At 41.0% G+C, this 14377-nt stretch overlaps 2 protein-coding genes across 3 annotated transcripts in view; one reads left to right on the top strand and one right to left on the bottom strand.

Annotated features, from left to right (window-relative positions):
• Positions 1-14377, bottom strand: part of LOC144699765 (myb-related transcription factor, partner of profilin-like) — a 53995-nt gene that overhangs the window by 285 nt on the left and 39333 nt on the right. The window lies entirely within an intron of this gene.
• The window catches only part of abca5 (ATP-binding cassette, sub-family A (ABC1), member 5), a 118100-nt gene that overhangs the window by 76238 nt on the left and 27485 nt on the right, over positions 1-14377 (top strand). For both annotated transcript variants that reach the window (XM_078570980.1, XM_078570981.1), the window contains 7 exons: positions 2007-2120; positions 2354-2491; positions 7718-7804; positions 8417-8508; positions 9034-9154; positions 11464-11593; positions 13161-13252. In XM_078570980.1, coding sequence (XP_078427106.1) covers positions 2007-2120; positions 2354-2491; positions 7718-7804; positions 8417-8508; positions 9034-9154; positions 11464-11593; positions 13161-13252 — 774 coding nt within the window. The remainder of the gene's footprint in view (positions 1-2006; positions 2121-2353; positions 2492-7717; positions 7805-8416; positions 8509-9033; positions 9155-11463; positions 11594-13160; positions 13253-14377) is intronic.

The raw sequence follows: 14377 nt of genomic DNA, 5'->3' as shown, positions 1-14377 counted from the left end.
AACCATGAGTTGAGAATTTGCAGTGGGTGAGGCAGAACATCATTTGCAATTTTTGACTTTACAATATTTTGCATTGATATAGTGAACTAAATTGTTCAGTACATATACAGTTGTTATGACCCGACTTGTGGAGCATGGACGCTGACACTAATATAATGAAAAGTGGGAGACCATTTGTAAATAAAATCATTAGTATGCTTTACAACCATACCTTAACATGTACAATAGATTTGTATAATTTTAATTCATAGGGTATTAAAGTAAAAGACTGCATTATAATTCATAATTTTTCTACAGAAAAGTTGAAATAAGCCAAAAATTGACCCCTAAACCTGCCAAATTGTTGTTAACAAACCAACTGATTTACTAAAGTACTTCAGGGAAGAGAACTTAGTTTCCTCATGCACTTGGCATGCACAAGTCCAGTCCTACACCATAGGGCTGATTTCAATTCAGGGTTACGAAGGCTGAAGCAAGGGGCATACTGTCCAGCCCTCTGCAATGTGAAGCTCGTGAATTTTAACTCTAGGGTCTTATTTACATGGCCCAACATTGACTCCCCTCCTGAAGATAGTGGAGTAATGTCACCACCTGATGGCAGGAATCAGTGTCATTTGGAGGGAGGGAAGACTGCCGTCACTCATGAAAATGGACCCCAACAAGTTAAGTAGGGATTTGAGGAGGGGGGATTGGATGGGCAAGTCTGTAATTGGGATGGGGGCAAGGGGGCTCAAAATATCCATGTGTATCCAAAAATAGTGCCCTGTTCCAGCTGGTCATTATTGATAAAAATATTGTAAAATCACTTACATGGGTCTCCAGCATTGTTAAGATGGCATGAGAGTCCCAATTAACTTAACTGGGTTGCAGCTTTGCCGTTTGACTCAACACCTGTTCATCTGCGATGGGCAGCCTTTCTGTGCCTGAATTCAAGAATGTAATAATGGTGGGGGCAGGAGCTCTTTTCTTGCCTTCCCCTGCCTGCACTATTACAGAGTAGGGGCAAGGTTTTAACTGGCCCTTCTATGGTTGACTCATAATACCTTCTAAAGTGGGTTAGCAAACCACTCCGCTGTACACATAATTAATATAGTACTTAAAAAGGTACCAGTTTCCTCAAGAAGTTGTATTCCCTGCATTCTGAGAATTTTTTTTTAATTGTAATGGTGATAGAATATCAGGAACTTTGAGGTGGTGCACAGGAATTTCATATAGTCATTTGGTGGTACAGAAATTGAGTATCGCTGAAAAAGGAGACGCGCTGTCGAAACTTTTCGTCTTGCACTCATCAGGACAGATTCACAAGAATACCAATTGTAAATGTAACAACAATTTATACTGCATGAGAAGAGAGTGCTGATTGGTTGGCAAGTGGACTCTGGTAGAGGCATTGCCATGGAGAATGCACCAGGAAACAGTTAACTCCCAAGACTTTGTTTAAATTTAAATCAGACAGGTCAACTCTGATTGGTCAAGGCATTGCCATGGGGAATGAACAGGGAATGGCTGTCCCCCAAGCTTTTGTTTAGTTGAAAAAGGTGAAATGCGTGGACCTGTTCTTTCTGTCTGCAAATGCCTTGACCAGAGTCGACCTGCCTGGTTTGAATTTAAATAAAAGCTTGGCAGTTAACTGTTCCCTGGTGCATGCTCCATGGTAATGTTTCTACCAATCAGAGTCCGTTTGCCAACCAATCAGCACTTTTTTTCTTGTGCAGTATAAATTGTTGTTCCCTTTGCGGTTTGTATTCTTGTGAATCTGTCCTGATGATTACGAGGCGGAAAGCTTCGACAGCATGTCTCTTTTTTTTTCAGGAATTTCATAGTTAGATTTTGAAAATTTTATCTCTGGTTAGTCATCTCTTTCAGGATATATATTATGTACAGTTCACTGGAGCGAATCGAATACAGTCTGAAAGAAATGGAATTAGCTGCATAAGTTAATGATACTCAGGGCACACTAAGTAAATATATATCTTTGTTTCCTTAATTTCTCTCATGTTTTACAGATGCTGTGTCTCATTGGCTGGGCTCCAGCGATGACGCTCTTTGCCTATGCTTATTCCTTCAGGTTTGATCGAATGCAGTCTTCTCGAGACTTTTTTTTGATCTCTTCAGTTATTGTAAGTTAAAGCATAGGAATTAATACAAGAACAGTGATCAATATTGATGTTTATTTTGCTAATTTGTTTTAACAAAGCAGTACTTGAAAGTCCTATTTTGGTGGATTCGAAAATTAGTTGTGTGTTAAACTTTGGCAGATTGAACATTGAAAGGTTTTAAGTATCAATTATTTGTATTTTAACTATTTTCACCCAAGTTAGATATATAACGTTGCATTTGTGCTTTCTTGTAGATTAATATAATTTCGATCAGCCTAATATTCTTAGTCCGGTTAATACTAAAGGAAACAGCTGCCAACATGCTGCACTGTGCTTTGTCACTTTTTATTCCACCATACGTAATTACAGGATGCTTGTATTACACAGCCAAGGTAAGAAGCTATTTTTTACAACTATTGGTCTCTGAATATATAATATATAATTATTTATTTTATATTGCATTTGTCTGTAATCTCACCACAAAGGCATTGTGCAACTGTAGGGGGAGAAAATGAGATTTGCCAAAATCATCACTGTTAAATAAATGACATTATTGGCTCAAATGTCCCATTAACTAATTGTGAACCAATTAAAAACTGGTTTCATTCATTGGACAAGTAAGGAAAAAAATACACATCAACAAATCACAACCACAGACAAACCAATCAAATCACTCTTGGAATTATTGTTGATAACTTTGAACAACCATAATTTTTCTTAAGCAGTCAACCAGATGCACCTACATAGTGGGGTGGGAAGTGTCTAGTCATTATGCTGTAGCCATAATGAAATGTGGGGCAGGCTTGATGAACCAGCTGATCTATTCCTGTTTCTCAATTTCATATGCTAATATCCTTAATGCTCTCAGATGGTGCCTGGTGTCAGCTGTGGCTCAGTTCATAGCACCCTCACCTTTGAATCAGAGGGTTGTGGGTTCATGTCCCACTCCCGGAAACCAAGAGCTGTGATTGTACTCGAAAGAGTTGCAATCTGTGACTGTTGATAACTCGAAAGAGTTTCCCCACTCTGGCCGTTCTGGACTTTGTTTTATGCTCAGATCCTTGGCCTGGATACTCCTCATCTCATTCATGCAATTCATTGATTCCAGGTCACACCTAGCTCACTGCATCCGTGTCCAAGTCTCTTGCACATTTCTCTGCATCCCCAGCTATATTCCTTAGCATCCTCAATGTCCAAATTCCATCCCTGACTTCCGATAGATCCTAGCACACTTCCCTCCCCTCCCACCCAAACTGGTGGTGCAGCAAATCCCGCTGCCTGACACTACAAGCTTTAAAAAAGTTGCAACTTAATTGCATGCAAATAGCCAAGATATGAGATGTTGCCCAACCTTCAGATTGTCAGTATAAAAAGAGTGACCAAATGATTGGACCATGAAGTCTTTTTTGACTTTTCTGTAGTGGCTTGAAACAACTGAGTGGCTAGCTGGGCCAATTTACAGGGCAGTTAAGAGTTTATCACATTGCTGAGCATCTGGAGATGTATGTAGGCCAGATAGGTAGGAATGGCAGATTTCATTCCCTAAAGGACATTAGTGAACCAGATGTTCTTTTTTATTCTGATAGGTTTTTTTTACTCTAGATTTACAGATCAGTTGAGTTTAATTTTCACCAGCTGCCGTGGTAGGACTTGAACTCGTGTCTCCAATGTATTAGTCCGGGCCTCTAGATTACTACTCCAGTTACATTACCACTACGCTACCATCCCCCTGATTGGCTAAATTATAACTTCTGAAGTCTAATTTGTTGTATGTCACTTCTTTCTTTAAGTTTCTTTTAAAATTTATATAATCACACCACCTTTTTCAGTCTATCCTTGACTTTTATCTATGCGAACAACTAGCCTAAATCTAACTTGTCCTTTCTCTTCAAGTCTTTGAACACATTGGTCAGGATTTCCCAGTTGGCGAGCGGGGGGCGGGGCCCGCTCGCTAACCCGTAAAATGACACGCGATGATGTCGGGCGGAACTCCCGACGTCACCCCACTTCATTTCAATTTTCAGGTTGGTGGGGGTTCAGCCGAATCAGCCATGCGCCCCCGACATGTCAATGGCCTATTGAGGTCATTGACAAAGCAATTAATGTGATTAGTGGACCTGCCCATCCAACCTTAAGGTTGGCGGGCAGGCCGGGAGCCCTGGCAGGCATTGGGAAAAGCATGAAACCTCATCCACAGGTGAGATGAGGTTTCATGTAGGTTTTCAAAAATTTAATAAAAGTGTATTTAAAAGTGATGGGCATGACCCAACTTATGTAACAGTGTCACATGAGGGGACATGTCAGGGAATTTTTTTTTCTGTTTTTAAGATTTTTTATTGTGGAGCCGATCTCCCTGAGGCAGCACTTAACCTCAGGGAGATGAGTGCGCTGTTTTGCACGCATGCGCGAAAGTGCACACTCTCAGCTCAGGGAATACCCCCCCCCTGCCTGCACAGGGAGCGCATAGCGCCGATTGGAGGCGTGCCTCCACGCGCTCGCTCCTGAACTCCTCCCCCCAACCCCCCACCCTGAACTGAGGGAAAATTCTGCCCATTGTTGCCACCCAACAGTGCACTTGCGTTTTCTGGACTTCCGACTTTAGTTCTACCAAAATAAAAATAGCTGGAAAAACTCAGCAGGTCTGACAGCATCTGCAGAGAGGAATACAGTTAACATTTCGAATCCGTATGACTCTTCATCAGTAGTTCTACCAATCTCGGTTCTAGCCAACACACAGCTCTATGAATACCCTGTTTAAAGTAACCCGCAACATCCTGTATGACTACAACCATGATGTGCCGTATCTCTTTGCTGTACTTGACTTCTTTTTTGCCTTCAACACTGGTGATCACTCAATTCTCCTCCATTGCTAGCCTCTGTGGCGCAGCTCTTTCACAATTCCACAACTTTCTATCCAGTGCGTTTACTATATCTCCTCCGAGGCTTCTCCTTTTATTCCAACATTCTCTACTACATTATCCCCAGGACAGTTTTCATGGTCATCATCAATTCCTTATGTACAACCAGTGGCATCCTCAGTAAGCACAGGGATAGCTTCAACATGTGCATTGGTGATCCTCGAGAGCTACAAAGTTGGTAGAAGACAAACTAGATGAACCATGGTCATTTGTTCATCTTGTTGTTCCTTTGCTCTTTCCATGTTGATAAAAGCATATCTCTGTGCTTCCCTCCTGTCCCTGGCTTCAGCTAATAGCACCACCAGAAGGCATCAGATAATCTGTGGGCTACTCTTCTCCTCCTCCCAGCCATATGAAGAGACCAACACTGGAGTGCTGCTAGGTCTGCACTGGAGTGCTGCTTTGGGCTGCATTAGAGTGCTTCAGTTGGAGTTGGAGAGAGGGACTTTTAAGGGTTAATTTCTATCTAACATCTAATCTTTCTTTAATTTAGCAACCTAACTAAAAGTTGCTCTTTGGGTTAGGAGAAGGTGAGTTTTAGTCCAGCTTTAAAACAGGTGTTATACAGGCTCTACTTGCAGCTGCAGCTAGTAAATTAGTTAACTGGCTTAAACAGGTTTTCAGAAGCTAGATTCAGACAGCGTAAAAGCAAGCCATCTACAGCGCTGCTTGCGTCTGCACTGGAGTGCTGCTTTGGGCTGCATTAGAGTGCTTCAGTTGGAGCTTGGTGAGAGAGGGAATTTGCTGAAGAGGGAAGAAGGTGATCCTTTCATTTTCTACCTTTCCTTAGTAAGGAGAGCAGTGGCCTTGGTAAGTAAGACCTGATAAGCATTTCCTCTGTCCTTAATATCCTCTAAACTAGACGAAGTAAAAGTAAAGGGAGTAATATAAGGATAAGTCATGGCAGGACAGCTCGGACAAGTGGAACGTTCCTCCTGCCAGATGTGAGAAGGGCAGGGACACTTTCAGTGTCCAGGGCGACCATGTGTGCAGGAAATGTCTCCAGCTGCAGCTACTCGAAATTCATGTTTTGGAGCTGGAGCTGCACTTGGAGTCACTGTGGAGCATCTGCAAGGATGAGATCTTCGTGGATAGCACATATATTGAGGTGGTCACACTGCAGGTAAAGAGTGCACAGGCAGAAAGAGAATGGGTGACCACCAGACAGAGTAAAGCACTAGTCAGGTGGTGCAGGAGTCCCCTGGGTCCATCTCCCTCTCCAACAGATTTTCAGGTTTGGATACAGCTGGGGGAGATGGTTTCAAAGGGGAATGCAGCAAGAGCCAAGTCTGTGGCACCACGAGTGGCTCAGCCTCAGGGGTGGGGCAGGGGGTGGTTGTGGGGGAAAGAGTGGGAGAGCAATACTGATAGAGGAGTCTATCATAAGGTGAACAGAAAGGCATTTCTGCGGTTGCAGACGTGATGCCAGGATGGTATGTTGCTTCCCTGGTGCCAGGGTCAAGGATATCACTGAGCAGCTGCAGGACATTCTGAAGGAGGAGGGTGAATATCCAGAGGTTTTGGTAAATATTGATACCAATGACATACGTAAAAAGAGGGATGAGGTCCTGAAAACAAAATATTTGGAGCTAGGAAATAAATTAAAAAGCAGGAACTCAAAGGTAGTAACTCAGGATTACTCCTAGTGCCACGTGCTAGCGAGGCCAGGATTGAAGAATATAGCAGATGAATGCGTGGCTGGAGAGATGGTGTAGGAGGGAAGGATTTAGATTCCTGAGGCATTGGGACCGATTCTAGGGAAGATGGGACCTGTACAAGCTGAATGGGTTGCACCCCAAAAGGACTGGGACCAATATCCTTGCAGGGGTATTCGCTAGTACCTTGGTGGAAGGTTTAAACTAGATTGGCAGGGGGATGGGAACCTGAGGGGGGGAGACACGAGAAAGAAACAAAGATAGGAATGAAAGACGGAAAAGTAGAAAGCAAAAGTGGAAGGCGGAGGAAATGAAGGCTAGCAGCAAATAGGGCAGTAGTACAAAAGAAATATATAAAAGAGTTAAAAAGACAAGTCTAAAGGTACTGTGTCTGAGTGCATGGGGCATTTGAAATAAGGTAGACAAATTAACAGTGCAAATGTTTCTTTGATAGCTTAAAAATGATTCAGAACAAAAAAATCATCACAAATGTAAATGTGGTGCAATGAGAATACACATTACAGGAACTATTTGCATAACAGTAAATGTTTGGAAATTACTGACCCTTAATTAGCCTGTATTGAAATCATTGCTTGCGTTTTATCTTATACTACTGCAGTAGAAGAGGTTTGATAACAGTGACAATGTTTCCATCATAAATATTAAGAAAAGCAGCATTTTTGTCAGCAATACTAGCAGAGGATGATTTTTTAATGGAATTATTGTTGACTGGCAAAAGCACCATTTGGATCAAGGTGCGCAAGTTCTCTGCAGCACACAAAACAAAAATGCAAGCTGTGAAAACTAACACTGGTATGATTTCAGAGGAGATCTTTATTGCGGCCCAAAATGACTTTACTAAACTGTCTCCCTGTCTGCCCTTCTGTCTGTCTACTTGGTGCAGTACCTGATATTTAATATCCATTTGTTTGAAAGTATGTTTTTTTTAAGATACTGATAAATGGGAGAAATGTTTTGGTTAGTTATTCTACATTTTTTAAAAAACTGTGGCAACCTCAACATTCATTGTAAGTTGAATACACAGGTTTTTCTGGATCACAAGGATGAGCCTAGTCTAACAGTAGGAACATATCTGGCATGGAAACAGAACATCCTTATAACTATCATCTCAGTAAGTTTTACTTTTGTATCTGAGCTATTTCAGTTCAGTTGTTAAAATGTGCCTCTTTGAAGTTAGTTGAGCTGTAAATATAATACAAGTATAAGAAAGGACATTGGGAGTTCTAACTTTCAGAAATTTTGACACTTGAATATGACAGCCAAATAAAAAAGTTAGTTAGTTTACCTACTTTTGGTTGGGTCACCTGGAAAAGCTTGGAAGAAATCACAATGTGATTGGAATAAATGCATCTTCAATTGCATAATGACTAAATCTAAGGCTGGCTTGTACACTCCCCTTCATAAATTAAGGGGACTGTGTGGAGTTTGAAGTCCTGGATGAGATCTCTGAACATCGTGTCTGCTTAAGTGATAAGATAAAGGCAGATTTTGGCAGAAATGAACAATGGATTTTACCTTGAACTAATCTGATAGCTACAAGTCACCCTCACAAAGTATTCATCAATATATATCCGTACTTACCATTATAGCTATTTTATCATGTGCTTATGTTTTTACACCACCTTATAAAATCATTAAAATAATTAAAGAAAAAGAAAACACTGATTGCTTTACTCATTATTTAGGGCGTGCTTAAGTGAAATAATTTTGTTTTGTGTTTTAGCCCTATATTCAATGCATAATTCTTCTATTTGTACTACGCCAACTAGAAAAGATTCATGGCGGAAAAGCAATTCGAGCAGATACATGTTGCAGGTTAGTCAGTTCATTAGACTTAACTGTGGTGATCTTTTTAAATTATGGCTGCACTGTTTCTTATATATACTAGGTAAGAGGTAACTACTTAGCATTTAACAGTATTAGGGGGGAGGGTGATCCTGGGCTTTGGTGGTACTAGAAGAATGATCCTAGAATTTGGCAGCAGTTGAATAGGAATTCTCTGTAGTTTGGCAGCATTTTGTTGTGGGGAACTAGAAATTAGCAGAACCCGACAGGGTAGAATGCAGAGTTTGACTCAAAGGTGATTCCTACTTTCTCAGTAATAAGATTAATGGACGAGGATCTGAAGACAAAAGATAGACCGTCTGGAAGCACTGACTTTCCAATAGAATTTTGAAAATTTTGACTAACTGTTGGTTTCTTGAAAAAACACAGCATCAGCCTGGTACCAATCTACATGGGATCAACACAATCCAACTTGGAATCTACTCACCTTTACAGGTTAAATGAATGCATTATCAGTTCCTGGATACAAATGTATTTTTTTCCTTTTCAATACAGAATTTTTCCCTCAAAGAGTAAATTCAAACTAAATACAGAAGAGCCTGAGAATGAGGATGATGATGTCAAAGAAGAAAGGGCAAGGGTTCGGGATGCATTGACTTGTCAGAGCTGTGAGGAGGTAAGAAGCTGCATATATCAATCGGCTTCCTGGATTGTGTGATGGAATAGCAAATTATTTTAGTTGCTCAAACCGTGAACGTTATCAATGGATTTTGAAAATGGGATTATTTTATTGTAAATATTAGAACATGCGTACAGAAAGCTTGCTGTTTTTGATTAACATTGACATATGTGAAAACTAATTGACAATCAGGTTTTGTTTAGCACTGGTTATGAGTTGTTAAATTTTGTATCACAAACTTGGCAACTAGACCTGGAGATTCTGGCAATCGGGGCCCAAGTTGTGCCCAAAATTTCATCAAAATATTTATCATGAAAATAAACATCTAGCCCATCACCTGTGAGTGACCCGATTTTTAAATAAAACAAAAGCACTTTTGGTTAGCATAGTCAATTTCTTAGTAAGTTAAACTAATATATATTCATAAGCTTTTAAAATGTTCCTTTTGATGCTGCTGTGTTTTTAAAAACTCAATTTTAAGAGCCTATTGAAGGCTTGCAAATAGGCACAACCAGCAGAAGCTTACAATGGTGATTAATTCAATCTGGGGGATGACCAGTTTTGTCAGCTTCTAGCGTGCTATTTTTTAAACTAGCACAAGAGATAGAGAAAACTTGATTTGCATTTAAAACTTAATGATCTTTTGCGCCAAATTTTTGGCAAATTACATATAAGAGCAAAAGTACAAACAAATGGAAACTCCTGCCCCTAGTGTCTGTGACAAGCAGGGTATTAGACACCAGTGAATTACAGATAGCCACCAATTCTGGATTTGCTGACAGATTTTCTGTTTACGCTGTGAATAATAATTTCTCATCATGTAACAGTTGGTTATGGGGCTTACATTCACCATGCCCTTGCAGCTTGACATTTACTTCCTAAACCTCTTCACCAGTGCTGTCTCACCTCACTTTCAACACTTGAATCTAGAAACCGATTTATATTGTCACCTCCTCTAACTTGTGTCCACTGTTCTTTTGTAAAACATTTTAGGATATATTGTTACATTAAATGCACCTGGCATGTTATGGTTCACTCGGAGCTGTCACAATATCCACTTTTACATGCATGTTGTGGTCTGGAGCTATGGGTAGTGATGGTAGAGGCTCCAATGTTCTCGCCATCAGATGGCTCACCATGAATCTCTCCCCCTCTTACCGCTTGCTATAGGTGTGTGTTGGAAGGATTTCAATCCTGAAAAAGGATATTTAAAATTAGCTGGAGAAGGCAAAATTGAATCTGAGTGGGAGAATTTCCTTTTAAATGTCATGTTGCTAGAAGAGCAAATTAACTGTTCAACTTTGAGAAGAAGCATTGGTCTTTGGTCCTCACTGCAAGCTCAGTTCCTTGTACATTGATTCCATCCCTCCCTCTGGCTAATGTCTCAGGCTGAACCAAACTCTTCACAAACCTTGGAATCCTATTTGACCGCGAGTTAAGCTTCCAAATCCACATCTTCTCCATCACCCAAAACGTCTGCTTCCATCTCTAACACCGCCTGTTTTCTGCCCCTACCTCAGCCCTTCTGCTGCTGAAACCATCACGCAATACATTTGTTAACTCTAGATACATTGATTCCAATGCTCTCCTGGCCAAAGTACTGCCGTCCACAAACTGAAACTCATTCCAAACATCTGCTGCCTGTCACCTAATTTGAACCAAGTCCCATTCACTCATGCTCACTGATGTGCATGGGCTTCTGGGCCACTAATACTTCAAATTTAAAATTTCGTTCAAATCTTTCCACAGTCTCCTTATTTCTAACTTCCTCCAGCCTTATAACCCACTGAAAACTCTGCATTCCTCCAATTCTGGTCTCTTGACTATCGTTGACTTCCTTCCCCCCACCGTTGGCAGGCATACCTTAAGCTTCCTACACCCTAAGCTTTGGATTTCCTCCTGAAACCCTCTGCCTCTGTAACTTTCTTTCCTGTTTTAAACCTACTTCTTGATCAAACTTTTGTATACCTGTCCTGATGCCTCCTCCTTTGGTTCAGTGTCAATTTGGTTGTCTTTATATGCTCCTGTGAAGCACCTTTGGGATGCTTTACTATGTTAAAGGTGCTCTATAAATGTAAGTTGTTCATTTGAAATGAGAAATAACTTGAAGAAAACATTTGTGATTACGATCACAAGGATTTTGATGAAAGGAAGCTGTGTAATGTCATACTGCTTATAATTGGGTCTTGGATTCTAAAGTTTTTGGGATGGAATTTTGTTCCCAGGGGCTGCATTATTTGCAAGAATAAACAGCACATTTGGATGAAAAGAAATTTAAACTAATTTCTTTGCTTTCAATTTTGTAGAAACCAGCGATTGTGGTCAGTAACATGCGTAAAGTTTACACTGGAAAGCCTCAGGTGTGCAATTGCTTTTCAAAGAAAAAAAATAAAAATACAGTGGCAACCAAAAATGTCTCCTTTTGTGTAAGAAAAGGTAAATATACTTCATTGGGTGTGATGGATAAAACGCTCGAGCATAGATGCCAGAAAACAAACAAAAAACTGAAGAAAATTGGCCTGGATGAAGTGTGTGTGTGTAAGCAAATGGAGCTTGTTAGGACTGAAGTTTTAGTTTGCAGACTGTAACCACATCTGTGTTCCAATGGAGATACATAAACAAGTTGCTTAATTGAGTGACGACCATGGTGGTTGCTGCAAAAGAATGAAAATCAGAGAAAGTTGACCTGGATGAAAAGTTTGTACAAGGTAACCTTTATCCAGGTCAATTTTCTCTAATTTTCATTCTTTTTACCACCTAGTATGGCCTTCACTCAATTAAGCAATTAATTTATTGTCTCCATTGTAACATAGTTTGCAGCCTGTAGCCACATCTAGGATTTCAGTACTATTGGGCCGTAACTTCCGAGCTCCCCTGCATCGGATTGGGGTGGGGAATCCCTCTCGGAACTTCACAGGTAAGCATTTGCACAGCAATGCCCAGAAGTGCAAACTTCCTCTGGGCAATTGCCCTCTGCTGGGAACCATCCGAAAATGCGATTTAAAATGGAAATATCGGATGGCTCCAACAGGGTTACATCAGTGGTTACCCAGAAAAAGTTAGAATTAAATCCTCCTCTAACTTCTGGGTAACTATTGTAAAGTCCCCTATCGAATTCCTCCCCCCACCTCGGCATTCCCCACCCCCGACCCCCATGGGATGCCCCCTACCTGTACAGGACTCCTCATTCGATACCTCTCCCTCCCCCACGGGCCCAAATCTCACCCCATCTCTCCCCCGACCCAACTCTAAGCCCCTCCCCACCAAAAGACCTGACCAGACCCCCCACCCTGCAGGCCCAACCCGACTCCAGCCAGACCCCCACCCCTCCTGAAGACTGACAGCCCCCCCACACCCCCTGATATCTGATCCCATCCCCACCCAACCACCGGTTCCCCTCACCCCCCAAATCCTATCTACTTACCTTAGGTACTTACCTTCTCCCTGGCCTGTCAATTTCAGTCGCACCTTTAAACTTACCTGGTTTACGGCAGCTAATGTCATAAAAAATGGGGCACGTCCTCCTTCAATTTGATGGTATTGGACTGCGACACTGGATTTCAGAGAAAGCCGCGCCGCCTGGACCTTGCACGACCTGAGTTGGAATGTCGGGCAAGACAGGCACGGGAGAAATTTGTTGTTGGTAAGTGGGCACGGAGTGGCAATCTGAAGCTGATTGCCACTCCGAGGAAGTTACGGCCCAGTGTGTTCCATTTACTGAAAGCAGCCGTAGGTTTCTCCAGCTGTGCAGGATTAAAGAGCATAGTCTGTTTTCTGGCATTGTTGCTTGTTTGAAAGTGCACTAGGAACATTTAAGACTATCAGAACGTGCTTTAAATGTGTGGGAGCTGCAGGTGGCCAATACAAAGGGGTTTCCCAGAACCACCTCCTGAATGCTGTGTACTGATGCAAACTGATGTGTGCAAAATGAAATAAGAATACTGAAGTGGAACTTTACATTGCACAAGAGGCTCCATATTCTATATTTGTGTATTTTGTTTAGGTGAAGTTCTGGGATTACTAGGTCCAAATGGTGCAGGGAAAAGCACTACTATTTCCGTGATCACGGGTGACTTGGAACCATCAGCTGGTCAGGTATGCTTATGACTGAATAGTGGAGTAGTTAGGTATGTTGAAAGTGAGTTGCAATTACTGCAGAGTTCCCAATTTTTTGTGGTCTAAAACTCCGATGGTTTCAGCAATTGAGAAAGAAAGGGTCTCAATTTTGCAACACGAAACAATGACCAATTAAGAAGATAAATACCTACCATAGGACTGTAAACCAGAATGGAGTTGACCCCAAAGCTAACATGATCAGGCAGTTTTTACCCAGAAGACATTTTAAAATTGTTTATGTCCAAGACATTTTTGGGGAAATGGCCAAAAAATCTTCCAACAAGTCTGTGCAGGCTTTCGTCAATTACCCCTTTCTAAATGAGTTATTTTCCCATAGTAAACCGTTTAGAATATTACCCACTACTGTTGAGCTATAGCTACCCAGTTTATCTCTTTTTCCCTTTTTAATTGGAGATGTTACATTGGCAACTCTCCAGCTCTGGCACAAGTCTGGGCACAACTTCTATATCTAAGGCTATTTAAAATATTGTAGTCGGAATCTCTGATGTTTTCTCTCTAACTCACATAAGTATGCTTCAACACTATCTTTCTTCTTATCTATTTTTAGACTTTCTAATTTCCTTTGTTAATTCCTCTCCTTATACCTCATTTGATTTCTTTTATTAGTGTCCTTGATTTTTCATATACCTCTTTTTCAAGTCACAATTTAAGCTTCTGCTGTAAACCATTTACTTGTCGGAATGTGTCTAATCCGTAACCTGATCTGTTTGAAATTTGTCGATGATTGTCCATTGTTGTCTCTGCCACATTTTATCTGGGCTAAATCTCTTTTCATTTTGTTAAAATTTCCTCTTTTTCTCTGTTGTGTCTTCACCTCTGACTGTTCCTCCTCCTGTATAATTCTTGTAATGAAGCTAATTATGTTATAGCTACTGTTTACAAAATGTTGCCCCACCTTTTCATCGTCTGCTTGCTCAGTTTTATTTCTTGGAACTAGTTCTAGCACTGCCTATTTCCTTATCAGGCTAAAAATATAATTATCTAGAGAACAGTTCAGAATGCAATGTAGAAATGCCTTCCTCTTGCCACTTACACTATGTTTACGCCAATCTATCTTTGGATGTTCTGTCAGCCATTATGTTG

Source organism: Cetorhinus maximus, chromosome 24, assembly GCF_964194155.1.
Source record: "Cetorhinus maximus chromosome 24, sCetMax3.hap1.1, whole genome shotgun sequence".
Taxonomy (NCBI): Eukaryota; Metazoa; Chordata; class Chondrichthyes; order Lamniformes; family Cetorhinidae; genus Cetorhinus; species Cetorhinus maximus.
This window is presented reverse-complemented; position numbering and strand designations above follow the sequence as displayed.